Source organism: Ambystoma mexicanum, chromosome 1q (genome assembly GCF_040938575.1).
Source record: "Ambystoma mexicanum isolate Mex_15411 chromosome 1q, UKY_AmexF1_1, whole genome shotgun sequence".
Taxonomy (NCBI): domain Eukaryota; kingdom Metazoa; phylum Chordata; class Amphibia; order Caudata; family Ambystomatidae; genus Ambystoma; species Ambystoma mexicanum.
The window spans coordinates 333,866,185-333,889,921 of record NC_090922.1 but is presented as its reverse complement, the minus strand read 5'-3'; the positions used below and the strand labels follow the sequence as shown (position 1 = coordinate 333,889,921).

The 23,737-nt window shown below is 43.5% G+C and overlaps 1 protein-coding gene across 1 annotated transcript in view; it reads right to left on the bottom strand.

Moving 5' to 3' along the window:
- PEPD (peptidase D) overlaps positions 1 to 23,737 on the bottom strand; it is a 1,156,120-nt gene that overhangs the window by 1,032,053 nt on the left and 100,330 nt on the right. Inside the window, exon 2 of the mRNA XM_069639310.1 lies at positions 20,555 to 20,738. Coding sequence (XP_069495411.1) covers positions 20,555 to 20,738 — 184 coding nt within the window. The remainder of the gene's footprint in view (positions 1 to 20,554; positions 20,739 to 23,737) is intronic.

The window sequence follows — 23,737 nt, the reverse complement described above, 5'->3', positions numbered from 1 at the left end:
ACCCAAACTCAACGGCAACTTAGAATCTCAACTCTATCTGAAATTGTCGAATGGAACAGTTTGGCCTTGCTTCGTAAAATTATACTCCCGTCAAGCCCACCCATCTTTAAGATATTACATGAAGAATTACTGAACAATCCAAACCAAATTCTAATAGAGTGGGAAAATAACAGGAGGAAAAAAAAAATGGATGAGGTTGGCTGCTCTGAACGGGATCCGATATCGAATCCTATGAGAGCTAACAGGAAGCTTCTAGAGATGGATTGGATAACTACCCTCGACAAAGCAGCCGCTAGTGAACTCACCAGAGAACTACCAGCAAACAGCACAAAGTTAAATCAACTACGAGGCTATCTGCCAAGATTTCCAAACATAAACTATAGAGAAACTTTTATGAGAATGCGACTGAACCTGATACACACCAACAAGATAAATGCAATCAGCAGTAAATCAGAACAAAGCACCTGCCTATTCTGCTCATCTGCGGACCAGATCGCAACCATCAAACATCTACTGATCCATTGTAGTGGGTTGAGAGAAACGTGGGAAAAATACCTAAAACCATTAATGGAGGACTATGGACTATGAGGATTGCTAGGAAGCCTTGATAAACGGAGCAAAGACAGCCTGTGTCATAGCTGCAGTGTCTATGATACGGACCATCTTTTTACAAGTAGGAACAATAGCGCCCACCAAAGAGTAATAACGAAAGAGGAAATGAAATGAAACAAAGGAAACTAAGACTTTACATGAACAGCTTAGAGTTATTAGAAAGCTCTTTCACAGTGAAATGTCTGGGCAGGGTGAAAGTTGCGCTCTTTTATAAAGCTCAGACGGCTGCCATGTAGCGTCTTCCCAGAACTATTTGGATGAGAAATTAGTATCATTGCTCTGCAGTTAAGGTGAGAACTATAATTTGTTAACTTTCTCAAAATGATATGGCTAATAAATTCGTCATTTAGCCATTTGACAAATCAGCATGACATTTACAAAATGTTGTGTGGCCCCAATTTGGCCCCTGGAACAAACAACATTTTGGAAAATTTCAAGTTGATGCATCAAATAGCATCAACATTTTTAGCTACAGGCATGCATTCACAACGCCCACACATACACTAAGGAGCTCATTTTAGTGAGCCGCCTAATTTGGTGGCCGGCACCCGTTACGTGTCGCAAACACTTATGCGGGTCGCCACAGCCGATTTTTGGTTATTTGCATGGCAGATGCAAAAGTGCAGGGCAAAAGGCGGCATACAAGCATGTAAAAAAAACTGCCGTAACAAACTCCAGGGTGCCCACATGTGATCAGGGGGCGGAGCTTAAAATGCACTTTAAAGCATTGCACATGAATGGGGAAGAGCAAGATTGAGATTGCCTTGGTAGCCAGGAGGGCACCAGGACCAATAGGAGGGGGCGGGAGGAGTATAAAGAGGGATGCACGCAATGGGTCAGTGTGGGTTGTTCTGGTGAGGGAAGCGGAGGAGTAGGAGGACTGAGAGTCCAAGCAGAGGAAAAACTGTGCAGCAGAGGGTAGGGAATCATTAGAGAGATTGTGTGCAAAGTGAGCTATTGGTTGCTGAGAGAATGTGGTACTTGGGTGTGAGTGCATGCATGGCGAGTAAAGTGAGTGTGTGATACCAAGTGGGGGTGTAAGGGAGTAAGTCAGGCCGAGTGAGAGGTGAAAGTGAATGAACAGGACAGGAAGTAAGAGAAAAAGGGGTGCCATGTAGTGGAGAGTCTAGTGGACAGTGCGAGAGAGCAGATTAGAGCAAGGTGGGAGAGCAGGGTAGAGAGTTGGGGGGAACTGAGTAGAAGGTGGGGGGAGAGTGTAGTGGGAGGAGTGCGTGTGCGTGCATCTGTATATGAATGTGTATGCCTGATTTGGGAAACCTTGTGTATGATCTTTTGAGGGATGGGAATTGGGGCTTGGGCCAAAGCCATTATGATTGTGTACTAACAGGGGCAAATGTTGGCGGCAAAGCCATCACAAGTGTTTCCCAACCAGGGAAGATTTTGGAATGTTGGTGCAAAACCATCACAAGTGTTTTATTTATATGTGCAAATACTGGTAATGGTATCTCAGGTGCGTTCTCACAAGGTTTACAAGAGCAGTGTTGGGGAAATGGACCCACAAGTGTTCTCTTTATGTTGAAGATAGTGAATGTCTTACTATGCTCTCCATTCTATGCTGATCTGCCCTTCTTATTTAGATCTTAGAAAGAGATATCTGAAACCCTTGTTTCGTAAAAGATGGGTTAGATCAACTAGCACTTATCTTATGCTGTGCTTCAAAGGATAACTTGGCAGTCCATTCAGTTGCAAATTAGCTTCAAAGGGCTTGGAGGAGGAGATTGACCAAAATTAAACAGTGATCACTTATTATATATGTGCTAGATTAGATCTTTCCATCTACTGTGACGAATCCTTGGATGTCTCTTTTTTCTTGGGGAGAGACCCTTCCCATGAGGCCACAGTCGTGCAGCCACAGTCCAATAGTCCCCCCTGGGGGTGGTGCACAGTGGGAGGATCACATGAGGAGGGAAACCCTCCCCGAGGCAAGGGAGGGCATCTCAGGGAGAATGCAGTATTCACCTACCCCTTAATCGCCCCCCTTAACCCCTTTCCCCATACAGGGCCTCATAGTCCCCTACACTCACTTCCATCTACCTGTGTAATGTGGACCCTCCACCCCCTTTACAAGTACTAGGACCAGGAAGAGTAGGGACTACCCAGGGGAATCATGTAGGAAGACAGACAAAGAAGAGATACAGAGTGATGAAGGACGCTCCATGGAACCAACATCAGCACTCTAATAAATATGAACCATCCATCCGTGAATGGAGTATAAGGGAAGGACGACTGAAAATGGAGTCAGTCCCTCCCCGGAGGAGTCGCAGGTCTGGCCACGTCCGACTTTGTGCAAGGAAGAGGAAGCTGTCCGGGGCGTGAGAATAAAGGCGGCCCGAGCGGTTCACAAGCGGTGGACCAGAGAAGAAGTCAGAGAAGTGGGAGCAATGTGGAATCAACCCACCAGACCGGCTGAAGCGTGTCCAGACCCTGCATGCCAACTGAAGCAACGAGAAGCTTTGGGGAAGGCGTGGAAAACCAAGAAGACCCAGTAACACTGAGAAGCTGTAGAGGCAGGGTCTGGGACCCACCTGAACACGAAGTCGACCAGGGAACACCCCCAAGCAGGAGCACAGATAGGGTCTGGGACCCATCTGAAGACCGGGAAGGCCTGCTATTAAATAGGCCCAGGAACTAAAGAAAGCAGAGAATCAGGTTGTGGGACCCTCACCAAGGTGCAGAGACTACAAATAAATGCGCAGAAGCATTTAGGCCTCTACGTACAGGGAAAGACTGCTGTTAAGTAATTTCCCCACTACCGGGTCTGGTAGGTTAGTGTACCAGGCATGTGATAGAACTAGTTAGAAGTTTAAGAAACCTGGGAGGGAGTCTTCCCCTCTGGTGCCAATATTTACATAAAAGGAACAAAGGGGAAGGAGTTATCCCCTTTTTGATTGTTGAACACGAAGAAAACCAAGGTAAGGGAGACACCCCATTTGGATAACTTTCATGAACTGTGACAGCCCTCTGTCGAGAAAGAGGGAGTCATCCTTCTGGACTCCGCAGTGACATTCGGCCTCATCAGAAATTGGGCTAAGCAGTACAAATGCAACAGTAAAGCTATTACCGCGACATTACCACTCTGCCCAACCCTGAGTTTGGGGGAAACTGAGCATTCACCGCCAGCTCTGAGTTGGAGGTGAATGCGCAGAGTTTCCGCCCATTTTCACCACAATTACCGTGGCTGCCCCATTGAGTCCCATGGACTCTGAAGAAAAAGAAAAAAAGAAAAAAACGACTTACCCTGCACCGCAACTTGTGAACTGCCAGTCCAAGCTGCGGTAACGCTAAATGTGTTGGGCGGTATCCCAGCAGATTTATTGCCAGGATACCGCCCAACTCCTGATAGAGCGCATTGACTATTTACTTAACAGCGTTAGGGGAAGAAGTAGGATTTGACACAACGGTGGACATTTTTACATTTGAACATGCTGACAGACCCTCAGATTCTCATTTTGAGGCAGGGAAACCTCTCTTAGCATTAGGGATAGATAAGTTTTAAAAAGAAAAGGGAAAACCTAATAAACGTCTGTAGCAATCACAATAACACCAATGTGCAGCTCTCTTGCTTCTTCACCTTACACTTCATACAGGAAAACAAAATGAGAATGAAGGGCTACCATTTAGGATTTGTAGGTTCATGCACTTTTAAAGCACTTGCACTTTAGGGTTGTTGGCTTCTTGGCATAGTGACATATTGTTCGGTCTCATCATGTGGCTACAGCAGGTTGCGACAGTATGTAGCTGTGGTAAGGAATTTGCTTGTATTTATATCCATACTTGTTGCTTGTTGTTATTACTTTGTAACAGCTTTGTCATTTTAGTCTGGATCTATTAATGCCACTTTAACTAGTAAAGGGTCAATGTTGACCCTATAAGCTTATTGTTTATATGTTCATCGACCCTTTTTATGTACTTGAAGAATCTTTGATTATACTATTATGCTATAGTAAAGGTCTCGGCTAGCGGAGAACTAGGGAGGTGTCCAACCTTATATAGCAAATGGCTAAATATTGAGCTTAATGACATTCTCAATAACGCGCTACACTAATGAATTAAAACTTGACCATATTTGATGTTTTTACTGGTTTGTATGTGATGTTTGATGTGTCTGTTCAGTAAGTAAGCTGCTATAATCGTTTTGTTTTTATGCTGGGGTGTTTTATCTGTTTTATGTGTATGTATTTATGTGCTTTCAGGGCGTTATGCCGAAGTAAAGGGATATTGAATTGAAATTGAATTGTTTTGAATCAAACAAGAATGCAGGGTTTTATAATTTAAAGCTGGGTAGCACTATAACTGTTCTGCCTCAGACATCGAGAGACACTTTCCATAAAACAGGCAGTGTAGGTTTGCCAATCGCAAATGAGGCACACATACACAGAGACAGTAAGTACATCACCAAAGTGAATGCAAATGTATACACATTTGCCATCTACCACTTTACATGTCAGTAGTGCTTTGTTTTGAAGCTTTCTGGCATTGTGATCTGCTGAAAAGAAAGAGTATGAGTGTCTTGGGAGCAATTAGCTATCTATGTTGACAATTTAATAGAGTCCCAGATGTCTTCAGCTTTTCAGAAAAATGATTGCTTTTGCCCCGCTTTGAATCAGTCTCCTCCTACCTCACTCTGCTCTAAACCTGCCCACACATTTTACTGCACCCCCGTCTACCCAACCCCTACCTCACCCCTCTTTTTTCTCTCATGCCATACCTCACACCTCTCCCATCAACATCCATTCACCCTACATTACCTACCTATGCCATCCCTCTTTTCTCCTCCTCCCCTAATGTAGCTCACCAATGGTGGGTGGGGGGGGGGGGGGGGGTGGGTGTGTGGGGGTGAGTGTGTGTGTGAGTGAGACTGACTCGGGTGTGGGGGTGAAACCCCCCCCAGAGTAAAAAAAAGAAAAATGCCTCAGTCATGTCCCTTTTCCACTTTCTGAGGGCTGCACGAAATCGACCGAAATAAATCAGTCTTTTTTATATGAGACCTTCAGAAAGCGGAAAAATGACATACAACCTCCATTTAATCACAATCCAAAGACAGCACTTTTTGCTAAACTACCCGAGGTTGTCTTATGCATCTTATGCATCAGAGGTATCCTTCCTTTCCTCTCCTTCCCCCAGAAGCTCACTGTCTCTGGAGCCCTGGTTCTCTCTAAGCTGGACTACTGTAACAGCCTCTATCTTAATCTGCCCGCCTCTACTCTCCGCCCTTTGCAACTCATCCAGAACAGGACTGCAAGACTTGGCCTTGGCCTCAAGCCCAGGGACCGTATCTCTCCAGGACTGAAATCACTACACTGGCTCCCAGTGACTGCGAGGATCAAGTTCAAAACCCTCTGCATTGTCCACAAGGCCGTCTGGGGCCTTGGGCCAAAATACCTTCAACTCTCTCTTCCTAAATATCTTCCTTCTCGAGCTCTTCGCTCATCCGCCTCCAACTCCCTCAGGGTCAGCCGCTTCTCCAAACAACGAGTTGGGGGCAGATCTCTTTCCACTGCAGGGGCCTCCCTCTGGAACAGCCTTCCTACCTCCCTGAAACTTGAGGAGAACCACCTCCGGTTCCGGAAGCACCTCAAAACCTTCCTCTTTGCCTCCGCTTTCTCACCCCCTCTCCCCTGCTAATACTACTGAAACTGCACTGAATCTGCAACTGGGCCATTCACCGTTCTCGGCCCAGCCACTCTCCCCTGCACTGCCTCCACGGCAACCCCTGCACTACGGGACTGTGTCTGTATCCATACAGCCCCCCTTCCCAGCACTTGTCTGCACTTACCTCGCACTTGCCACCAGCTGGCCCTTGTTATTTATCCTGTATGCTGTATGCTTATAACCCTGTACTGCACTTTCCCCTCTCCCTTTCCCCCATGCACTTTTCCCTTCCCCTCTACCCTTGCACTTGCGCGATCTGAATGACACCTGGCCTAGTAAGATCGTTGTCTGTCTCCCCTTGTTCCCCCCCCCTGCCTCGTCGCGCCTTGAAACACTTGTGTATAGGCGCGTTACAAATGCCTTATCATATCATAAGTAATGGCCATCTCACAATTTCCTGTATCTTGTATTATCATGGGTATGGGGTCCTTAAAATGTAACAGCTATGGAAAGGGAGCACAGTGATCCAAGATCAATTGATCACAAACCTTCCACCAGTTCAGTATCTCCAAATTTGACGTAAATAATGTCAAACCCGAGGCTTTGGCTATGTAAATCTTGTGTTCTATGGGTATCTACAATATCCTCTATGATAATGGATAGGTAGCCCTTTTTATGCTGTAGCCAAAGGATGATCTTGTTAATCAGAGAGTCTTTTTTTTTCTCTGGCCCGATCACCTAGTTTAGGAACTTTATCAAGCAAAAGGTATCCGGCACAGATGCAGACTTGTGCAGTATTTTCAGTTAGTACCACTGGTGGGGCAATTGGCTAATAGCCGGGTAGGTATTTCGCGCTGACCTGAGTTTATGCCACAGTCTCTATTGAAGGGCACATTTCCCCTTTCGGGACTAGGGTAATTTGAATATTGTGTTTAAATGATTCAAAGCTATCAATTACCTTCAAAAGAGTTGTAATGTAATAATGTAATATTTGTTTTCTCTCCAAGAGGTCTAATATTTCTTTGACCGGTACTACCTTTTGTACGGTTTGCGTTGCACCTACTATTTTGTTGCCGTGGGTCCGTATTAGGGATGCCATATGTAGGGAGCGAGTTGGTTGGTCATAAAGAGTGGGAAAAGGTAATAACTCTGGTTAAAACTTTTAAAACCTCTTTCAATTTATCCATGGCAGTGCATAGTTTTTTAATCCCTTTGCAACTAATGTCTGCTTCATCCTCCTTTTGTGCGACCGCATTTACAGGAGAGCATCAGGAGAGCATCAGCAATGCTAAGGCCATCTTCGAGGCACAGGTTGTTCCTCACAGATCTCGACAGTTCCAGAACTAAATTGCACTGAAAGCCTCGTGACCTATGCAATCACTACACAAGTCTTATTCTGGGTAAATGTGTGCTTTTGCCTGGAAGAGATAAAACATCAATTGCTTCTGTTGTAGCTGGAGACTCAGGGCACATATCAAGTACAGAGACCTGGTTTGCAAGTGGAAAAAATCAGGCACTACAGATGGAGCATTTAACGGGGTAGGTACAGCACTATTGCACAATATAGCCGGGGTCTGGCTGCTCATACCATTCACCATAACCAGAAGGACACATGTTGAGGGAACATCATTGATAAGAAATTCCCAGTTACAAGTAGCCCTCTGAATTAACACAAGAATCCCTTTTTTGCATCAGTTTATGTTAACAACCCCCTCAAAATGTTGTAATTAATGTCAAACAATAAGAAGTCATTTGTCACAATATAAATTTAAATAAAAAAAATAATCATCCTCAATAACTTGCATACCTACATATTAACAATCTTTACTAATGGTTAGATACATCGATGTTATATTGTACAATTATATGGTTAGCTTTAAAAGCCAGTATAGCACTTCATAAAGGAGACACTGTTTTAACAGAACATTTTACAAACTGGTTTTTTCCTTTTAGCATTCTCAAGTTGTGAACTTCCCGCTCAACTACCCCACCACCTTCTAAAAGCTTGTAACATGCTAAAGTGAGACACAATGAAACCTTCTCTAAAGCATTTTACTTAAACACTGTTCCAACCAGGACAGATAAATTACGATTTAGTCAGCCAGGTAATTTTCACTGCAGGATATTTTTACAAAGGGCATAATTTCAAGCCTCGATGAAGGATAATCACACCTCCATCTGAGCATTAACAATTAGCAGAGCAATTCTGCATAATGTGATTTCAGAAACTGGTCACAATATTTTATGTCACTTATTTCATAACATTTTCAGTCCACATCAGCTCTCAACTATTCCCCTCTGCATTCAACCAAGTCAAAATATCTCCACCAGCCTCAGCATGTGTATAATCGGAAATGTATCAAGGCGGCATACCGCAAAAACGCAGTAACATTGTGGTGTAACAATATTCAACACGCCATGCTAGACAAAATAAAACACCCTTCAGGAAAAAATCAAGTCTCACTTTAACGACTTGCCTAAGGTTGCTGTCCCCCCTCCCCCATATCACTCCTACAGGCACTAAGCCAGGACCAGGCGATACACTGTTTATTAAAAGTCTACAGCCCTTTGCCTTCAAAGATGTAACTGTATCAGAAGTCCTTCAGATCATAAAACATCAAGCCTTTGCTCTTTAAGGGTGACATCTGCCCAGCTAGCCTAATCAAGAATGTGCTGAGTCCCTAGCCCCTTTCCTCACAGCATTTATCAATACCTCCTTTGCTACAGGCATCTTCCCTCAAGGAAGCATGTGTTCGACCACTGCTAAAAAAAAACCCTCGACCCAGTCTCTCCCAACAACTATAGACCAATCACCACCGCTCCTTTTTTGTTAAAAATTCTAGATGAAGCTGCATACTTGCAGATTCAGTCCCATCTGGAATCGCATAACATTCTGGGGAAAAGGCAATCAGGCTTTCGTCCGCGTCATGGCACAGAGTCAGACTTTCTAGACTTGATGAATCAGTTACTGGAAACTATGGACAATGGCAAACCTGCGCTTCTCCTTCTCATGGATCCGTCAGACGCCTTCGACCTGGTCGACCACAAGATCCTATGTAGCCATCTCACGGAGTCTGCACACTTCTCCCAGGAAGCTATAACCTGGATAACGTCCTTCCTGGAAGGTCGAGCCAGGAGGGTCTTCTCTGACCAAGCCTCGGCCACTCAATCACCCCATTGATTGCGGAGTCCCACAAGGGTCATGCACCTCCCCTACCCTCTTCAATCTCTTCACATTACCCCTCTTTAATGATTTAGAAGTACACAGCATAGCGTTCACCAACTATGGTGATGATACGCAAATTCTACTCCCTCTATCTGGCTAATACGAGCAAGATCTTAACACTTTTAAGAAGACCTATGTTCTCATCCAGGCTTGGATGGCAGCTAACGGCCTATGTCTCAATGGGGACAAAAACAGAAATCCTACTGGTAGGCCCCAAGGAAACTCTGAACAAACTAGACAGTCAATACAGCACCTTCAGCATTGAGAATCATGTAATCACAGTCTCTGCTGCAGTAAAAACTCTGGTGTTTACTTCGACTCCACCCTATAAATGAAAAGGCAAGTCAGTGCCATTGCATAGTCAGCAGCTCTCACAACCAAAATCATTAATCTAGTAAAACTTCACCTCTCAGCCAAAAACTGCCCTAACATAGCCAGAGCCACAATTGGTGCCAAGTTGGATTACTGCAATGTCCTGCTCCTAGGTACTTCATCCAAAAACCTCAACAAATTGCAAATCATGCAAAATAATGCTCTCAGAACGGCACTAAGTATTCCAAGGAGAGAGCACATCGCAGGCTCCCAGTCAAAGAGCGCATACTGTTCAAGGCCCTCACCTTCACACACTGATGCCTTCTAATCTGCACCCTCCACTGCCCCCCCCATCTGGCAGAAGGTATTCATCAGGTGCAGTCTAACAGACCTAAACGTGCCCAATACTCACACCAACTTTCAGTCCCAGCCTTCAAAAGAGCCAAAGCCGGTGGTGCCAGTTTTCCGGTGTTAGCACCTAAACATTGGAACTCAGTACCACTCAAGCTCAGAAACGAAACCTCCTTCACAGTGTTCAGAAAAGCCTTGAAAACAAAGCTCTTAAACTAAATTCTACTTGAAGGTGTTCTCCTGTAACCATGGACCATACCTACTGTACTATTGTTGTGAACCTCAAATACCTGAGGGTTCGTAGCGCTATATAAATGCGAAATTATCATTATTATTATTAACCTCTGTAATGTTACCTATCAGTTTTTTATTCTATGTCATGTATCAAGTTGTATTCTATGCAACCTGTATCCAAGAGAATCTTCTTTTACAGTGCCTCGATGCCTCGGGGCTGCTGTGTGCTTTATAAATTAAAATAAATTAAACAAAACTTAAATAAATTGTGGGACCCACCAAACATACACAGTTTAGGTATCTGGTCCTGTATTAATGACAGGTGTCGCACCAATGAAGTGTAACCGTACATACTGCACTAGTGGGGCAGCGTTCCTGCTACCAGATGCCTTGAAATAGTGAGGTATTGTGATTGCAAAGTAACAACCCTTAGGGACAAGACAGAGTGGACCAAACGTCAACAAGAGTTACAAATTGCAGCCTCCAAGGGCACAGATAATAGGAATATATACAGAAACATGTATGAGTGTATGTGCAATAACGATATGCACATAACGTTACATCTATATGCAGTACCTATTAGCAGACACCGGTACGAAGATCATGTGCAGATGTATGCACAATGGTGGGCAGTCTGTAACAGAAAATATATGAAGGATGGTCCTGAGATTGGGGTTGTTTCACAGTAAATCGCACAAGCTCCTTCTAGAAATATGCAGTGTCTTGAAGCCATGGATATTAAGAACTTGTTTTCCTTAAGTTCATGTGAATTCTATTATTTATTTGGACATTGTTAATATAGCGCTTTACAAAAAGACAATTGTAGGTACAATGAAAATGAACAGATGAAGAAACAAGCATGATCCAGAGACTTAATTCATATGATGATTCAGGGAAAAGAAGCATTTGTAATAAATTATTTTAAGCCGTTTTTGAGCTGAGCAAGGGGAAGGCAAGAGCAAATGTCTAGAGCTAAGCAATTCCAAAGTTTGGGAGCAAGAAGTTGGAAAGAATGAAAACGAGAAACAGCACAAGGAAGATGAGGTACAGATAGGAAGAGTCGTGAAGCATAGCAAAGGTTTAGAGTATGATATTAGCGAGAGATCAGCGAGCCGACTAGGCAGGTGCACGAGCATGAATACTTTTAAAGAAGAGTCAGAGAAACAGATATTCACAGCGCTGTTGAACAGATGACCAGTGAAGTCTAGCAAGATGGAGGGGACACGAGAAGAAAAGGAAAACACAAAAGAATACAAAACTGCAGAGTGCAAAATGGCACGTAAGGGAAGAAGAGCATAATTTGGAAGGCCTATGTCGAATGAACAAAAATAGTGAGGGCGAGATGAAACCAAACCAGAGTTTGAAGCAAAGCTTTAGTGGGGGAAAAGGTAAGCAAATGATTAATGTTCTTGATGGTAATCGCAATATTAAAACAGTTGCAATTTCTATCTGTAATGAGAAAGGGGGGCCCAATGATACCCAAATTATGTGCTTGATGAGAGATCGGAAGCTGGAGTGGGGGAAAAGAAAATCGACGAGGTCAAAGAAATCCTAGAGGTAACAGGAAAGTATAACATTCCGTTTTTCTTGGATTAAGACAAAGAAAGCGAGCAGACATCCAGGATTTGACAGTAGAAAGAGGAGATTAATGAATAGAGTAATTGAAAGAGGGTAGTAATAGCAAAAGTGGGCCTGAAGACCAAAATCAGAAATTAAAGAAGCTAGAGAAGTATAGAGCGTGAATAATAGTGGGCCAGGGATGGACCCCTAGGGAATGCCATGAGGACGAGGAGAGGTGCAGCAGGTACACCCCTTACAGGATATAGTCAATGAATGATTAGAAAGATTAGAAGAAACCCATCTGATGACCATACTAGGAAATCCCAATGAGGAAAGAGTGAAAAGCATATTGGGATGGTCGGAACCGTTTAACATGGCACCGAGATCTAGCAATATAAACTCAGCAGAAGGTTTGAGGTACTGGGCACCAAGAATAGAATTCGCTACTGAAAGATGTGCAGTTTCAGTAGAAAAGCCCAATTAAAATCCAGCAAGGTAAAAAGGGAGAGGATTATGAGAATTGAATTAATAAGAGAGATGAACGTAAATCAATCGCTCTACAGATTTAGACAAATAAGGAAGGAGGGAAAATGGACGAAAGTCAAAACGTTCAGATGGGTTTTTAAGAAGTGGAACAATAGTTGCAAAACGAAAAGAAAACGAAGATAAGGAGAGATAAAAACAAATAGTAAGGACAGGAGTAAGAGCAGGAAAGATGGTTTGAAGAGGTAGACGATCTGAGGAGGCAGCAATGGGGTGCGCCACAGAGATCAATGAAATGACACTGCACTCAGCGATCTGCTTAAAAAAGTAAAACAAGTCACCAGATACAGAGATACAACATTGGGGGAAAAATCTCTAAAAGTGGAGCCAGAAGAAGCATCAATATTTAATGAAAGTCTAATAGTTTTGATCTTAGATAAAAAGAAATGAACAACATCTTCGGGAGTTTTTACTGGAATTAATTTCAGTGTCGAGCGCCCAGGAACGAGAACAGGTGGCAGAGAGAGGGTGATGACGGCTATAGATTGTAGGGCACTAGTAAGGATATAGTGTTGGAAAGATAGGAGGCAGAATCCGTGGGTAGCTTTTAAAAACCAGAAGAACTAATCTAAAGGGCGACCTGTGTATCATAGCAAGTAAGCATCAGCCAAATGGCTGAGGTGGTGGGTATGATGAGGGAGGTTCAAGAGCAAGCTTTTGACGTATTCAGGTGATAGAGTTGCCTAGGTACGCTCGCTTCTCGGATACTCATAGTCAATACTCAGCTTTACATTTGGTAATTTAAATGCGTTAACAGCAACATCAAGTTTGCCAATTTGTAGGGCTTCACATGCTACCACCCCCTAACAAGCAAGCTTATTTGTTCCCTAACCTGCTGCTCAGGCCCACAAATGTCTACTGGGCTATTGTGACAAGCTGTCTAAGCAACACGAAGCCCACTGCCTGCACCAAGGTCATCACAGGCTGGTCCAGGGCATATGACTCTTGATCTGCCAGGGCAGAGTTAGGATGATGGCACTACTACCGTGCTGATCACAGTGCAATAACAAGTGTCACTGCAAATGTGGGTAGGGTGATTGGGGGTGTGGGAGAAACCTTATAACACCAGTTTCCAAGTGTCCTCGCCAGATAGGCAGGAACTGCCAGCAAAGCCTGTGCTTCTGCCACGCATGTGCCACTGGTTCTTGTCCAAGCTGGTGGCACCACAACAGAGGCATTTTCTGTCCGCATAAGTCAAAGCACTTCACCTGTTGATGAAGTTCTTTGACTTACACATGTCCCAACGGTTGCACTCGTTTCCCTAATCATACAAACTCCTATTGCACATAACGCATGCAAAATTCAGACTTTGGAAATGTGTGAAATCCTTCATTAAAATACTTACCATTTTTGTTTCCTCCAGGGAATGTGTCTCATCATTAACGCACTAGGTGATAAAGGGTCATCTTGGTACCCTGTCTCATACTATCGGCACTGCATAGGACTATTCACAGATAAGCGTAAGAAGAGAGTCGCAAAATGTTTGTGAAAACCCACCGAGTAACATATAATGTGGTTGTTCACCTCAATGAATTGCATCTTGCCTGCTCCCTAGGAGACGCTTCGCTTGCTGCAACGTCTTTATGAGAGGGCAAAGGGGCATGTGCTCCATCAACCCCCTACCCCTCCATGGCTACCTACCTGGTGAAAAGCGGTTTTATCCCATTTTTTACAAAAACATAAATAGCACATGCGAGTATGTTTTATAATGTGATGAGGCTCTAAAGTGGTGCCTGGCTGCTGACAGGTACATTCCATTCAGATCAATTACTCTTATAATGCTTCTCCTGTTTACTGCGGTACATACAGTGTGTGTGTTACTCCTGTAACGAGTTCACCTTTTTGTGGGCAATACATTGATTGCGTGGGGGCAAAAAGGATTTGTTGGAGAGGGGATTAGGTAACTAAATTTGAGACTGTGGAACCAAAGTTGAGGCTCAGATTCCTGCTTTGCCACCGGAAGATACAGTGATCCTGAACAAACCATCTTATCTCATTGTGCAGTAATGTGCTGCCTTCTGTGAAAATCCTCTCACATTCTGATGCAATTGTTTAGGCCATTGCCTGCTTGTCCTTTTTTATGGAGACTTTTGAGTCGAAAGGGTTGTGTACAGAAAAGAGCCGACCAAATGTCAAAGGCCTGCGTAAGCTTATTTTGAGCTCCGCTTCATGGACACAAAATGGTTCAGATTTGTACAATTTCCAAATTTTGCTCTGTGCATCATGGATACAATCGACAAGTTTGTGTATTGGGTATTTAAAACTATAAAATACAATACAACAGAAAGCCTTAGATCAATCAATTAGTGTTGTTACTCGTATACTTTGATGCTGGAGACCTTCAAGCTAAAATCATTCTGCTTTAGCATCACATGTTTCTATAGAGTGTTTCTTTTTTTTAAACTATTGTCCTTTGGGCGGTTATGTGATTTGTGTACTTTCCAAATAAGATCCACAAAACAAAGTATTATTTTACTTTGTGAAAGTCAAACATTCACAAATATTTGCATCTTGCTGCACGACACGTACTGGAAAACAATGTGGTCTCTGGGCAACTCATTTAGCCAGTCAAAATGACCAATTACTAAATATTTCAAAATCGTCATAGTTGTTGTTAAAAGTTATCTCTATTCCTAAGTATTGGCAGCTGTCAGTGTATTGTATTACCCCCCCACCCCCCCCCCCCCAAGAACTTTTTTGGAGGAGACTAACATTTTAGTTTTATTCAAATGTACTGTTAGTCTGTTCTCCTTTACATATGTTCCCAGTTCTTCTAGCATCTCTCATCCCTCTAAAGGCGTGTTCTACAATGATCTAGCAATCTGAATAGAGCACAGATACCACCCAGATAGTATTTATTTTAGGGGAGCAATTAGCCTTCGTTGCGAGTAGTAAGAGCTACATATAGATTAAACAATAGGGCTGCTAAAAGGCAGCCCTGTTTCACACCCTCACTTATCTTGATTGCCCCCGACAACTGCCCTTCATTGTGCTAGGCTATCTGTATGTAGAGCTATGATAATCTGTAATAACCAACTTGCACAACCCATCTCTTTCAGTTTGTTCCACAGGATATTGCTGTCAACTCAATCGAATGCCGGACAGACATCCACATATATTGAGAGATTGTTCCGTGTCTTGGCTTGCAACATTAGGGCATCAATCATCTGAATGTTGTGGATCGTGCTTGGACCTGGTCTAAATCCTGTTTGAAATGGGTGCAACAGGTTATTCTGTTGAGCCCAGTCTTGGAGATGTTCCAACACAATGACTGGGAAAACCTTACCTGTTCTATGTAAGAGAGACAATAACAGAGTTTTCTGCTGATAACCTGTCACAAGTTTTGTGGACAGGTAACAATATGGATCTCTTCCACGATAATGGGACCTTTCCAGCTGTACACACTTTTCTGAATATCTTTAATATTATTTCTGCCCAGGTGTCAGGGTCCTCTTTCAATACCACTGCCGTGAGTCCATTTGGACCAGGGGCCCTAGAGTTATTTAATTTAATGGTGATGCTTCTAATACTCTATAGTGTAAAGTTCAGTGGCCAGACTATACATTTAGTTATCAACCTGGTCTAATGAGGGCTCAAACATCCTGCACTCTATAAACTTGACCCAGGTATCCTCCATAATAGGGTTAATGATCTTCTGTTTTGTATCATCTCTTGCTTTATTCAGTATCTTCCAGATGGAAATAGTGTTATCTTGTTGGGCCCCCATCATGGTCTGCCATTTGATATTCCAGCTTCGTTTCTGCTTTCTTTTAATCCAAATTCTGTATTGGTTCGCTAATCGTACATTCTGTCCTTCTCTTATTTGGAGACTCAGCTTTCTTTTCAGCCTCAAGTAATTCTTTTCTTATTTTCCTCCCTGTAACCAAAATCTCTATATCAAAGTATTTATGATTTTTCTTTTCCATGGCTATCGGAGGCATTGTTTTTGACACCACAGTTAAGGTGGATAACTTATTAAACCACAGTTCTAGTATTGTCGTTGCATGCAGAATTTCATTTACGATTCGCCGCATTTCACAACACACCTTCCCAATACCCACAGCCGACCATTTTATACAACTTCCCCTGCGATTGTTTATCAAATTAGCTGGGTCATTGCCCTTCACATTGCTCATCAGCATGTCCAAGTTCATGCTGAGAACAGCATGATCACTGTACGGGAGGCATAGACTTTGAAATCTTACACAAGTTGGAGAAGAGGGGCATTACCACTGAGGTAGTCCAACATTGCATTTTTCTTATTGTTGGACCAAGTGGGTCTACCAAGAGTGTCACTAAGGGACCTTCCATTTAGAACCTCAAGGTCCCACTCCGCCATAAACTCCCGCCTTTCCACCCCCTTACTATTGACTTTGCCACAATTAAAGGGGTTTGTTATTGCAATGTTTTGGTATAAGATTGTGATGCCACATCTTGCATTTAGGTCGCCTCCCAACAGTATCATTTTTTATCAGGCAATGCGCCCCCTACTTAGTTATTGTTTCATCAATGTAATCAAATATCTCGCAAGTGAGATTTTTTTATTGGCGGTACATCTACATTTATCAACAGTATATTGGAAAAGTCAAATAGTTCCTTAGATTTAATCTCTACTGCCAATACGTTGTTGTTTGGGTCGGCCAGACCCACCCTGTTTGATGTGAACTCCTGTTGGACTCCAATAATCAAGCCTCCATAGGGACGTTCCTTCCGACCCTCTTTTGCTTTCACTTGATGTAGAACATAACCATCTATATGAAAATGTTAACCATGTTTTAAGATACAAGCAAATTCAAAGAAGGACCTTTTGTTATAAAATATAAGTGGCTCCTGGTGTTCCAGAAGGCCAACTTAAATTCTTGTGTGGTTGGGCCTTCAATGCCCTGTATCAAAGATTTTAACCACTGACAACCCTTTATATCGTCCAATCCTTCTGTGGATGCTGTAGCTACTTTTCCTTAATTTTTTAATGGTTCTTTTTGCTTGTTTCCATTACAAGGCTCGCAGCAGGGTGGTCGGCGCAGTTATTATTTCTTTGTCCAAGTCATAATCTAGCGATTCATACCGAGGCAGTCACAGGCAATACTCAGTTAATACGCAACATTGCACCAAACCCTCTCTTTATAGGTTTTCTAAAATCAAAATCAATAATTTCAGAATCCAGCAGGAAGGAATCTTTGCGAATATTCCCACCAATTCCAATCTCTTTATATGGTTTTTAGCTCTTACATCTGTTTTCTCACAAATGATGAGGACACGCGCTTCCAATGTTCGCTCTGTTTCTCCCTTGTTCATGTGATTAACATGCCTGCTACCAAGCGTCACATGTGTTTGACAGGGTTGCTGTTCATCTGGTATTTGCACATATGAGCTTAACTGTGGAGGAGAAGGATCCTGAGAGCCAGCATTGCTTATGTGGCCATCTTACAGCAACCAACTGGTCAGTGTTCCAGTATTTTGTTGTCAGCGTTTCCTTTTCCCGATTTCACTCTTCCTTGTTTTTTGTTATTTCCCACAGGAATGAATCATTGAAACACTAGTGGAGTTTAGCGGTTGAGCCACTAACTCCATGCCAGGGGGATTCAATTCCTCAATCCAGTTTCCATTTGTTTTTGCAGTCTGTTTTTCCTTCGTCGTCGTTTGTGTGTTGGGTATGTAAGTGGGGAACCCATCGGGATTTCCGTGAATATCTTTCTACCCTCGTCTTCCTGGGTATTTATTACAATTGGAGACACTTGCTCTGTGCTTGCTGACATAACTGAGGAGGCTCCATCATGTGTGTTGGACTTCAAATGGGAGATTTTAGTGTCCAGTAGTTCGCTGTTTCTCTGGGTCTCAGTGAATAAGCGGTCGCATAATTTTAGTAGGATTTTTATTGCAAAGTTTAGATTCCCACTCAATATTTGTGTGCCTGTTACAATAGATCTTTCAACTCCCATTTGATGTAGTTCCGATGGTGCCTCTAAATGTCTGGGCTATCAATGCCTCTGGACAAGGAAGAGGCAAACAATTATATTTAGCAGGAAACAGAATTGGAGTAGCAGATAACCGTTGGGTAGATAACGCTTCACTAGCTTTGTTTGCCTCCATAGGGATACTCTGGGAGGGTATGATCTTTTTGGCACTCTTGTTTTTACAATTCGCGCCGTAACACACAGACAGTGGCATAAGTCTAATAGGGAGTTGTCTATCTCACACAGGAAAGCACATGACGTTATGCTTGTGCCATTTTCCACTGAGGGTGACGCTTCAGTCTGCTTGTCAGGACGTGGATCCCTTCTCCCCCCTTGGTTTTTCCCCCATGCTTAAAGTAGGCAGTACTATAACCTGCCGATCGAGGTTCCTGGGGAATTTCTTTAGTTGCTGATGAGAACAGTTCATGGGGCGGATCGGCACCTTTATTTGCGGACCGGCTCCGTCCCCCTCTGCCCTTTTGTACCAATTTGTTTTGCCATACGGTTTCGCTTTGCAAAGGTTTTAATATTTATTATTACTTAGTGCTTTTCCAGGCATATTGTAATTTCAAAAAGAGAGCTCACCTTCGCGCTTACCTGGCAGACTGCTTTGCACTACGCACGTACTGGAGCCTTTTGAATGTTGCAATGCACCAGCACAAAGGCCCATCTTGCTTCCAATTGGAATGGAAGATAGGCTCAGGTATCTCAGTAAAAGAACAGACTTTCCAGCTGCACACCACTTGCCCCCACCAACGCCCTTCCCTGGTCAGATCCTCCCTCAACCGCCCCCTCCTCCAATCCCACTCTTCCTACCACACCCAACAAGATCCGTCCAGCACTCGCAAGCATACCCCACCAACTCTCTTGCACCCTCATCAACGACAGGTCAGTCTCCAAAAACAAATTCTACATCTTTGACCTCATCACAGAAGAGAATCCAGATGTCCTTTTTATCACAGAGACCTGGTTTGCGACAATTAGAAAGTCACTCGTTACCATCCTTCTAGGACTCTCAGGTCTGGCGCAGCATCTCTCCCAGTTGTCCCACATTACAACTCCTCCAAACTGGGTGGATCCTCTTTCTCCATCGAAGCTCCGATCATCTGGAATTCTCTACCACTGCACATTCGCAATATTGACAATCACCTGGCATTCAGAAAGGCCCTCAAAACCTGGCTCACCCCCCTCCCATTTCTCGAAACACTGTCGTACTCTACACCATTAATATAGGCACACAGAAACCCTGATGCAAACACAACAGACCTATCCACCAATAATAACCCATGGATGCCAACAGCGTTCGCAGCGGCATACCATGACAAACTACCCTCCCACCCTCACTCCTCCCCACTCCATCCCTCCGGGTCCCTCTCCCACTGCTCAGACCTTCGTTCCAGGGAGACCACGCAAAGCAAGACCAACCAATTGCACTGAACCAAGAAAAAAGAACTCCATCCAAGAATATAGTACGTATACCTTACACTGCATTTGTGGACACAGGCCACAGGCAAAGCCACCCATCCATCCATGCACCCTAGAATGCAGCTATGGCTACGCTATTCCAGTCTAGCAGCTCACATAACCTTCCACACTGAAACCCCCGACGTACCTCAACAGTGCTGCTAATAGTATAAAGTGACAACCTACAAAAACAAATTTGGTCTAGCTGGGCAAACATATAATCTTCAGAACGAGCACTGTATCCCAAACTACCAACAGCACCCCATCCATGTGCCTGTGCTCCGCCCACCTAAGTCCTAAACAGGCAAAATGCACACATACATCTTTTTAATTTCAACTCTTAGAACCTCCTACACATGGACTGCGGTCACCAAGGGTGTTCCAACCACAAAGTGCAATGAGGCCATACTAATGGGGATAGGGTGCTATATAAATGACCACTACAATACAATACAATATAATATGCTAGCATATGTATACCTTTCTCATGCTTCCATTCTGTTTTCTGCATCCATGCCGGAGAATGGGTATACTCTGTGGGGCTGCTAATCTATATTATGTGTCGCTGCAGAGTTAGGAGTTACTTTTTCACCCAACTACGGGTAAGGATATCTCCCTTTGCAATATTTTACCATTCTGTTAAATGCTTAAATATTGAAGTAGAAAATGTAAAAGAACAGGTTACCTGGCGAAAGATAATCCCAGTGTCAGTGCAGTATCTCTGGAGCTCCTCTCCTCCTTGCAGCAGAACAATGGAATTCTTCTGGACATCCTTGCTCGCTCTCAATCTTTCCAGAAGTCGTTTTCTATTTAGTGCAAAAAGGGCAAGGGGAACCTTGAGTGTGCCATTTCCGAGCCAAAAATACGATCTAATGAGGGGGAAAAGAAAACCATGCACATGATCAGACAAATACACATCTTGAACTAAATGAGTGCTGGAAACTCAACATGTTGGCAAATGAAAAATCAAGACCTTCAGACTGGTGTCTAAATTGCTGCCATGGTTTACTACACACTCTATATTAAAGAGATAATTGCGAGACAAGAATTAATATTTGCAAATGCAATCGAGTTTTCGAAACTGAAACTACTGTGTATCTTGGATCATGCAAACCTTTTGTTCAGAACGATTAAGGACATTATGTGGTGAACGTTTTAACCCTTTTCTACACCGCACAAAAGTAAAGTATGGCCGCCGCAAAATTAATCCTATTGAGGAAAGAAAAGATTTCAAGTAGCTGCCAAGAAATCAATTGTGTCACATAGCGATCAGCTTTACTTAACCCACGCACATTCTGGCCCCCATCGTACTTGCAGGGCCATGTAGACTAGTGCTACATTCAGGCGATGAGAAAACCATGCTGGGTCATCAACGCTCTTCCCAGTCCCGGCTCGGGACTACATTGCAGGGAACCGAATCAACAGAGCTGTGAGCTACTATTTGCATGCTTGTTGCCTAGCGGACACTAGATAGCTTAAAGCCGACTACTACCTGGAGCTACTTTTGACTTAATGACATCTGGTGCCATACAAATCTAAGCAGGTGACATTACAGCTGTGTTAGCCATTTTACCTTCCTATAAAATGTTAATCTGCATGCTTAATGTAGCAGTAACCACTGAAGTCTGGGCTGGGCTTTTAGTGGCCACGACCCTCCCACAACCTAGGTATTGAAGGATATTGGCACCCCTGCTAATGGAAATCTGCTTCACAAGTGCCAGCATCCCATAAAAAAACAACAATGGCCACCAAAATAAGGGGCATTCTCTTTTTCCTCTTTTCATGGTGGTTAGTGAGCAGGACTGGAGGCAATAACATCAGGTAAGGAGCAAGGTCATGGCGGTGGGGAAAAGGGGGTGGTGTTGGGCCATGGGAGGAGAAAGTTAATGGGGCACCGGCAGGGAAAAAAAAACAAACAAAAACAAAAAAAACACATGGCGCCTGGGGAGTGGCACAGTACGCTGGAATGGAATGCAGGATCATGCTCCCAGTTAAAACCTGCGCTTCTTGCCTCCTGGCGCAACCGGGTGCTCATGGCGAACAAGTCAATGTGTGCTTTTTAGAATGTAAAATTCATGAATTACTATCTTCATGTGGATTCAGGCAGTTCTAGTATGTAGCTTCCTCCTTCAAATGTTGTTAGGAACCCCTGATGCTGCATCAGGGTTTCAAACAGGTTTGAAAGGAAGAAGAACGTACAAGTAGTCAAAGTCATGTTGTATCTTGGCATTGTACAGTGCAGATACCAACTTGCTTACTCTGTTTCTATTGTGCATCTGAAGAACTGCATTAGGTTATCCAGTCACTTTCCCAATTCTCCAGGATGTGCTCAAACACATAATGGGGCTCATTTTGGATGAGCCGAAACGTAATTGAATGGTGCAAAAGCCTTGCTTTTATGCCATTAATTTACATCAAGGCTCCCTTTCATGTATTTGTATTGCGGAGAGGAGGGCAGATCGTAACTTAGGTTTCCGCCGCTCCCGTATGAAATTCCATGCCAGCGCAAATGTTGTCGATCCCTATGGATTCCACAGGAAACCATTGGGAACGCTGCCTGCCATGCGTACATGGCAGTCAGAGTTAACACAATTTTCACAACGGAGTGGAAAGGGTGGCAACAAGCGTGTATGCCACTTTTGTATCCTCCCTTTTGTACTCCATCTTGCAAAGGAGGACAATTTGGTGGCGGGGACCCGTTTACACTAAAGTGTAAATGTGCAGGTCCCTCGCCACCGAAGAACATGGAGACTCGAATATCAGCTCTAAGTTGTCAGACTTGTTGGAAAAAAGTTAATGCTTGAATCTCAAGTGAGATATGCGACACCATATGTCTAACAAGCATCCTGCTCTCCAGAAGTAGTTCATACGCACTACCTGATGTGCTAGCACAGGAGCTACATTTAGAAAAAGAACATTAGAATGAGAACAGCATAGGCTTGCTGCTACATTGCCCGCCAGCTGCACAAGAGAGCAGCCAGCACAAATCAGTATATGCTACATATAGGCGTAGCCAAGCATATCCAGGGCAACGTGAGAATGTCTGTTCTTTCCTGGCCGGTAATGGCTGCTTTGTACTAAGTTATAGTGCAGTCTCCAACCCAAAATTTGCACTTCCTTGACTAGGACTTTCTATCCTGTATACCTTTCCAAGAAAGAACTGTAGGAACTCGAGATTTGTTTGGGTAGGTGACATGGATAATAGTAGCCAACAATGGGGATGAGAGGCTACATAGATCGGAAAGAAGGCTGGGTCAGAAAGTGGAGGCTGTGGGGATGGAAAAGGTTGTCTCAGTTTGTGTCTGTTTTCCCTAAGTGCCACATTACAAAATGGTCAGGTAGGTAGATAACTCAGAGTAAAAAGGTTACTCCCACTAATAGTGACTGCACAAAGAATAAGAAATAACATGAACCCCAATCAGATGTAGCTACTGACAAATGTCTGGAAACAATTAAGCAAATAATTTTGCTAGACAAGCCATGCCCGACAAAACCAAACAATGATTGGCTTCAACATCTGTGGAGGAATGGTGCGAATGACATGGATATAGCCGAAAGCATAGTGGTAAATTACTCTTGGCATACTATCAACAGAGAAGGCAGCTTTGGCAACTTGAATAAGCAAACACGGACCAATGAGGTGGACAATGGAATAACTAGGCATAAATGAATAAAATCAGTACTATTCTGACAATCTAGAAGTTCCTAGCTGGACTGCAGAACAACTTAGGCCCTTGCACAGACAAAACAAAGAATAGGAAATTCTCTAGGACGTCTGTTGTACCTCCATGCAGAACAGGCAGGACTCAAATGAACACAGCAATAATTCAGGCATGAAAACACAACTATCATAAACACAGGATCTAGC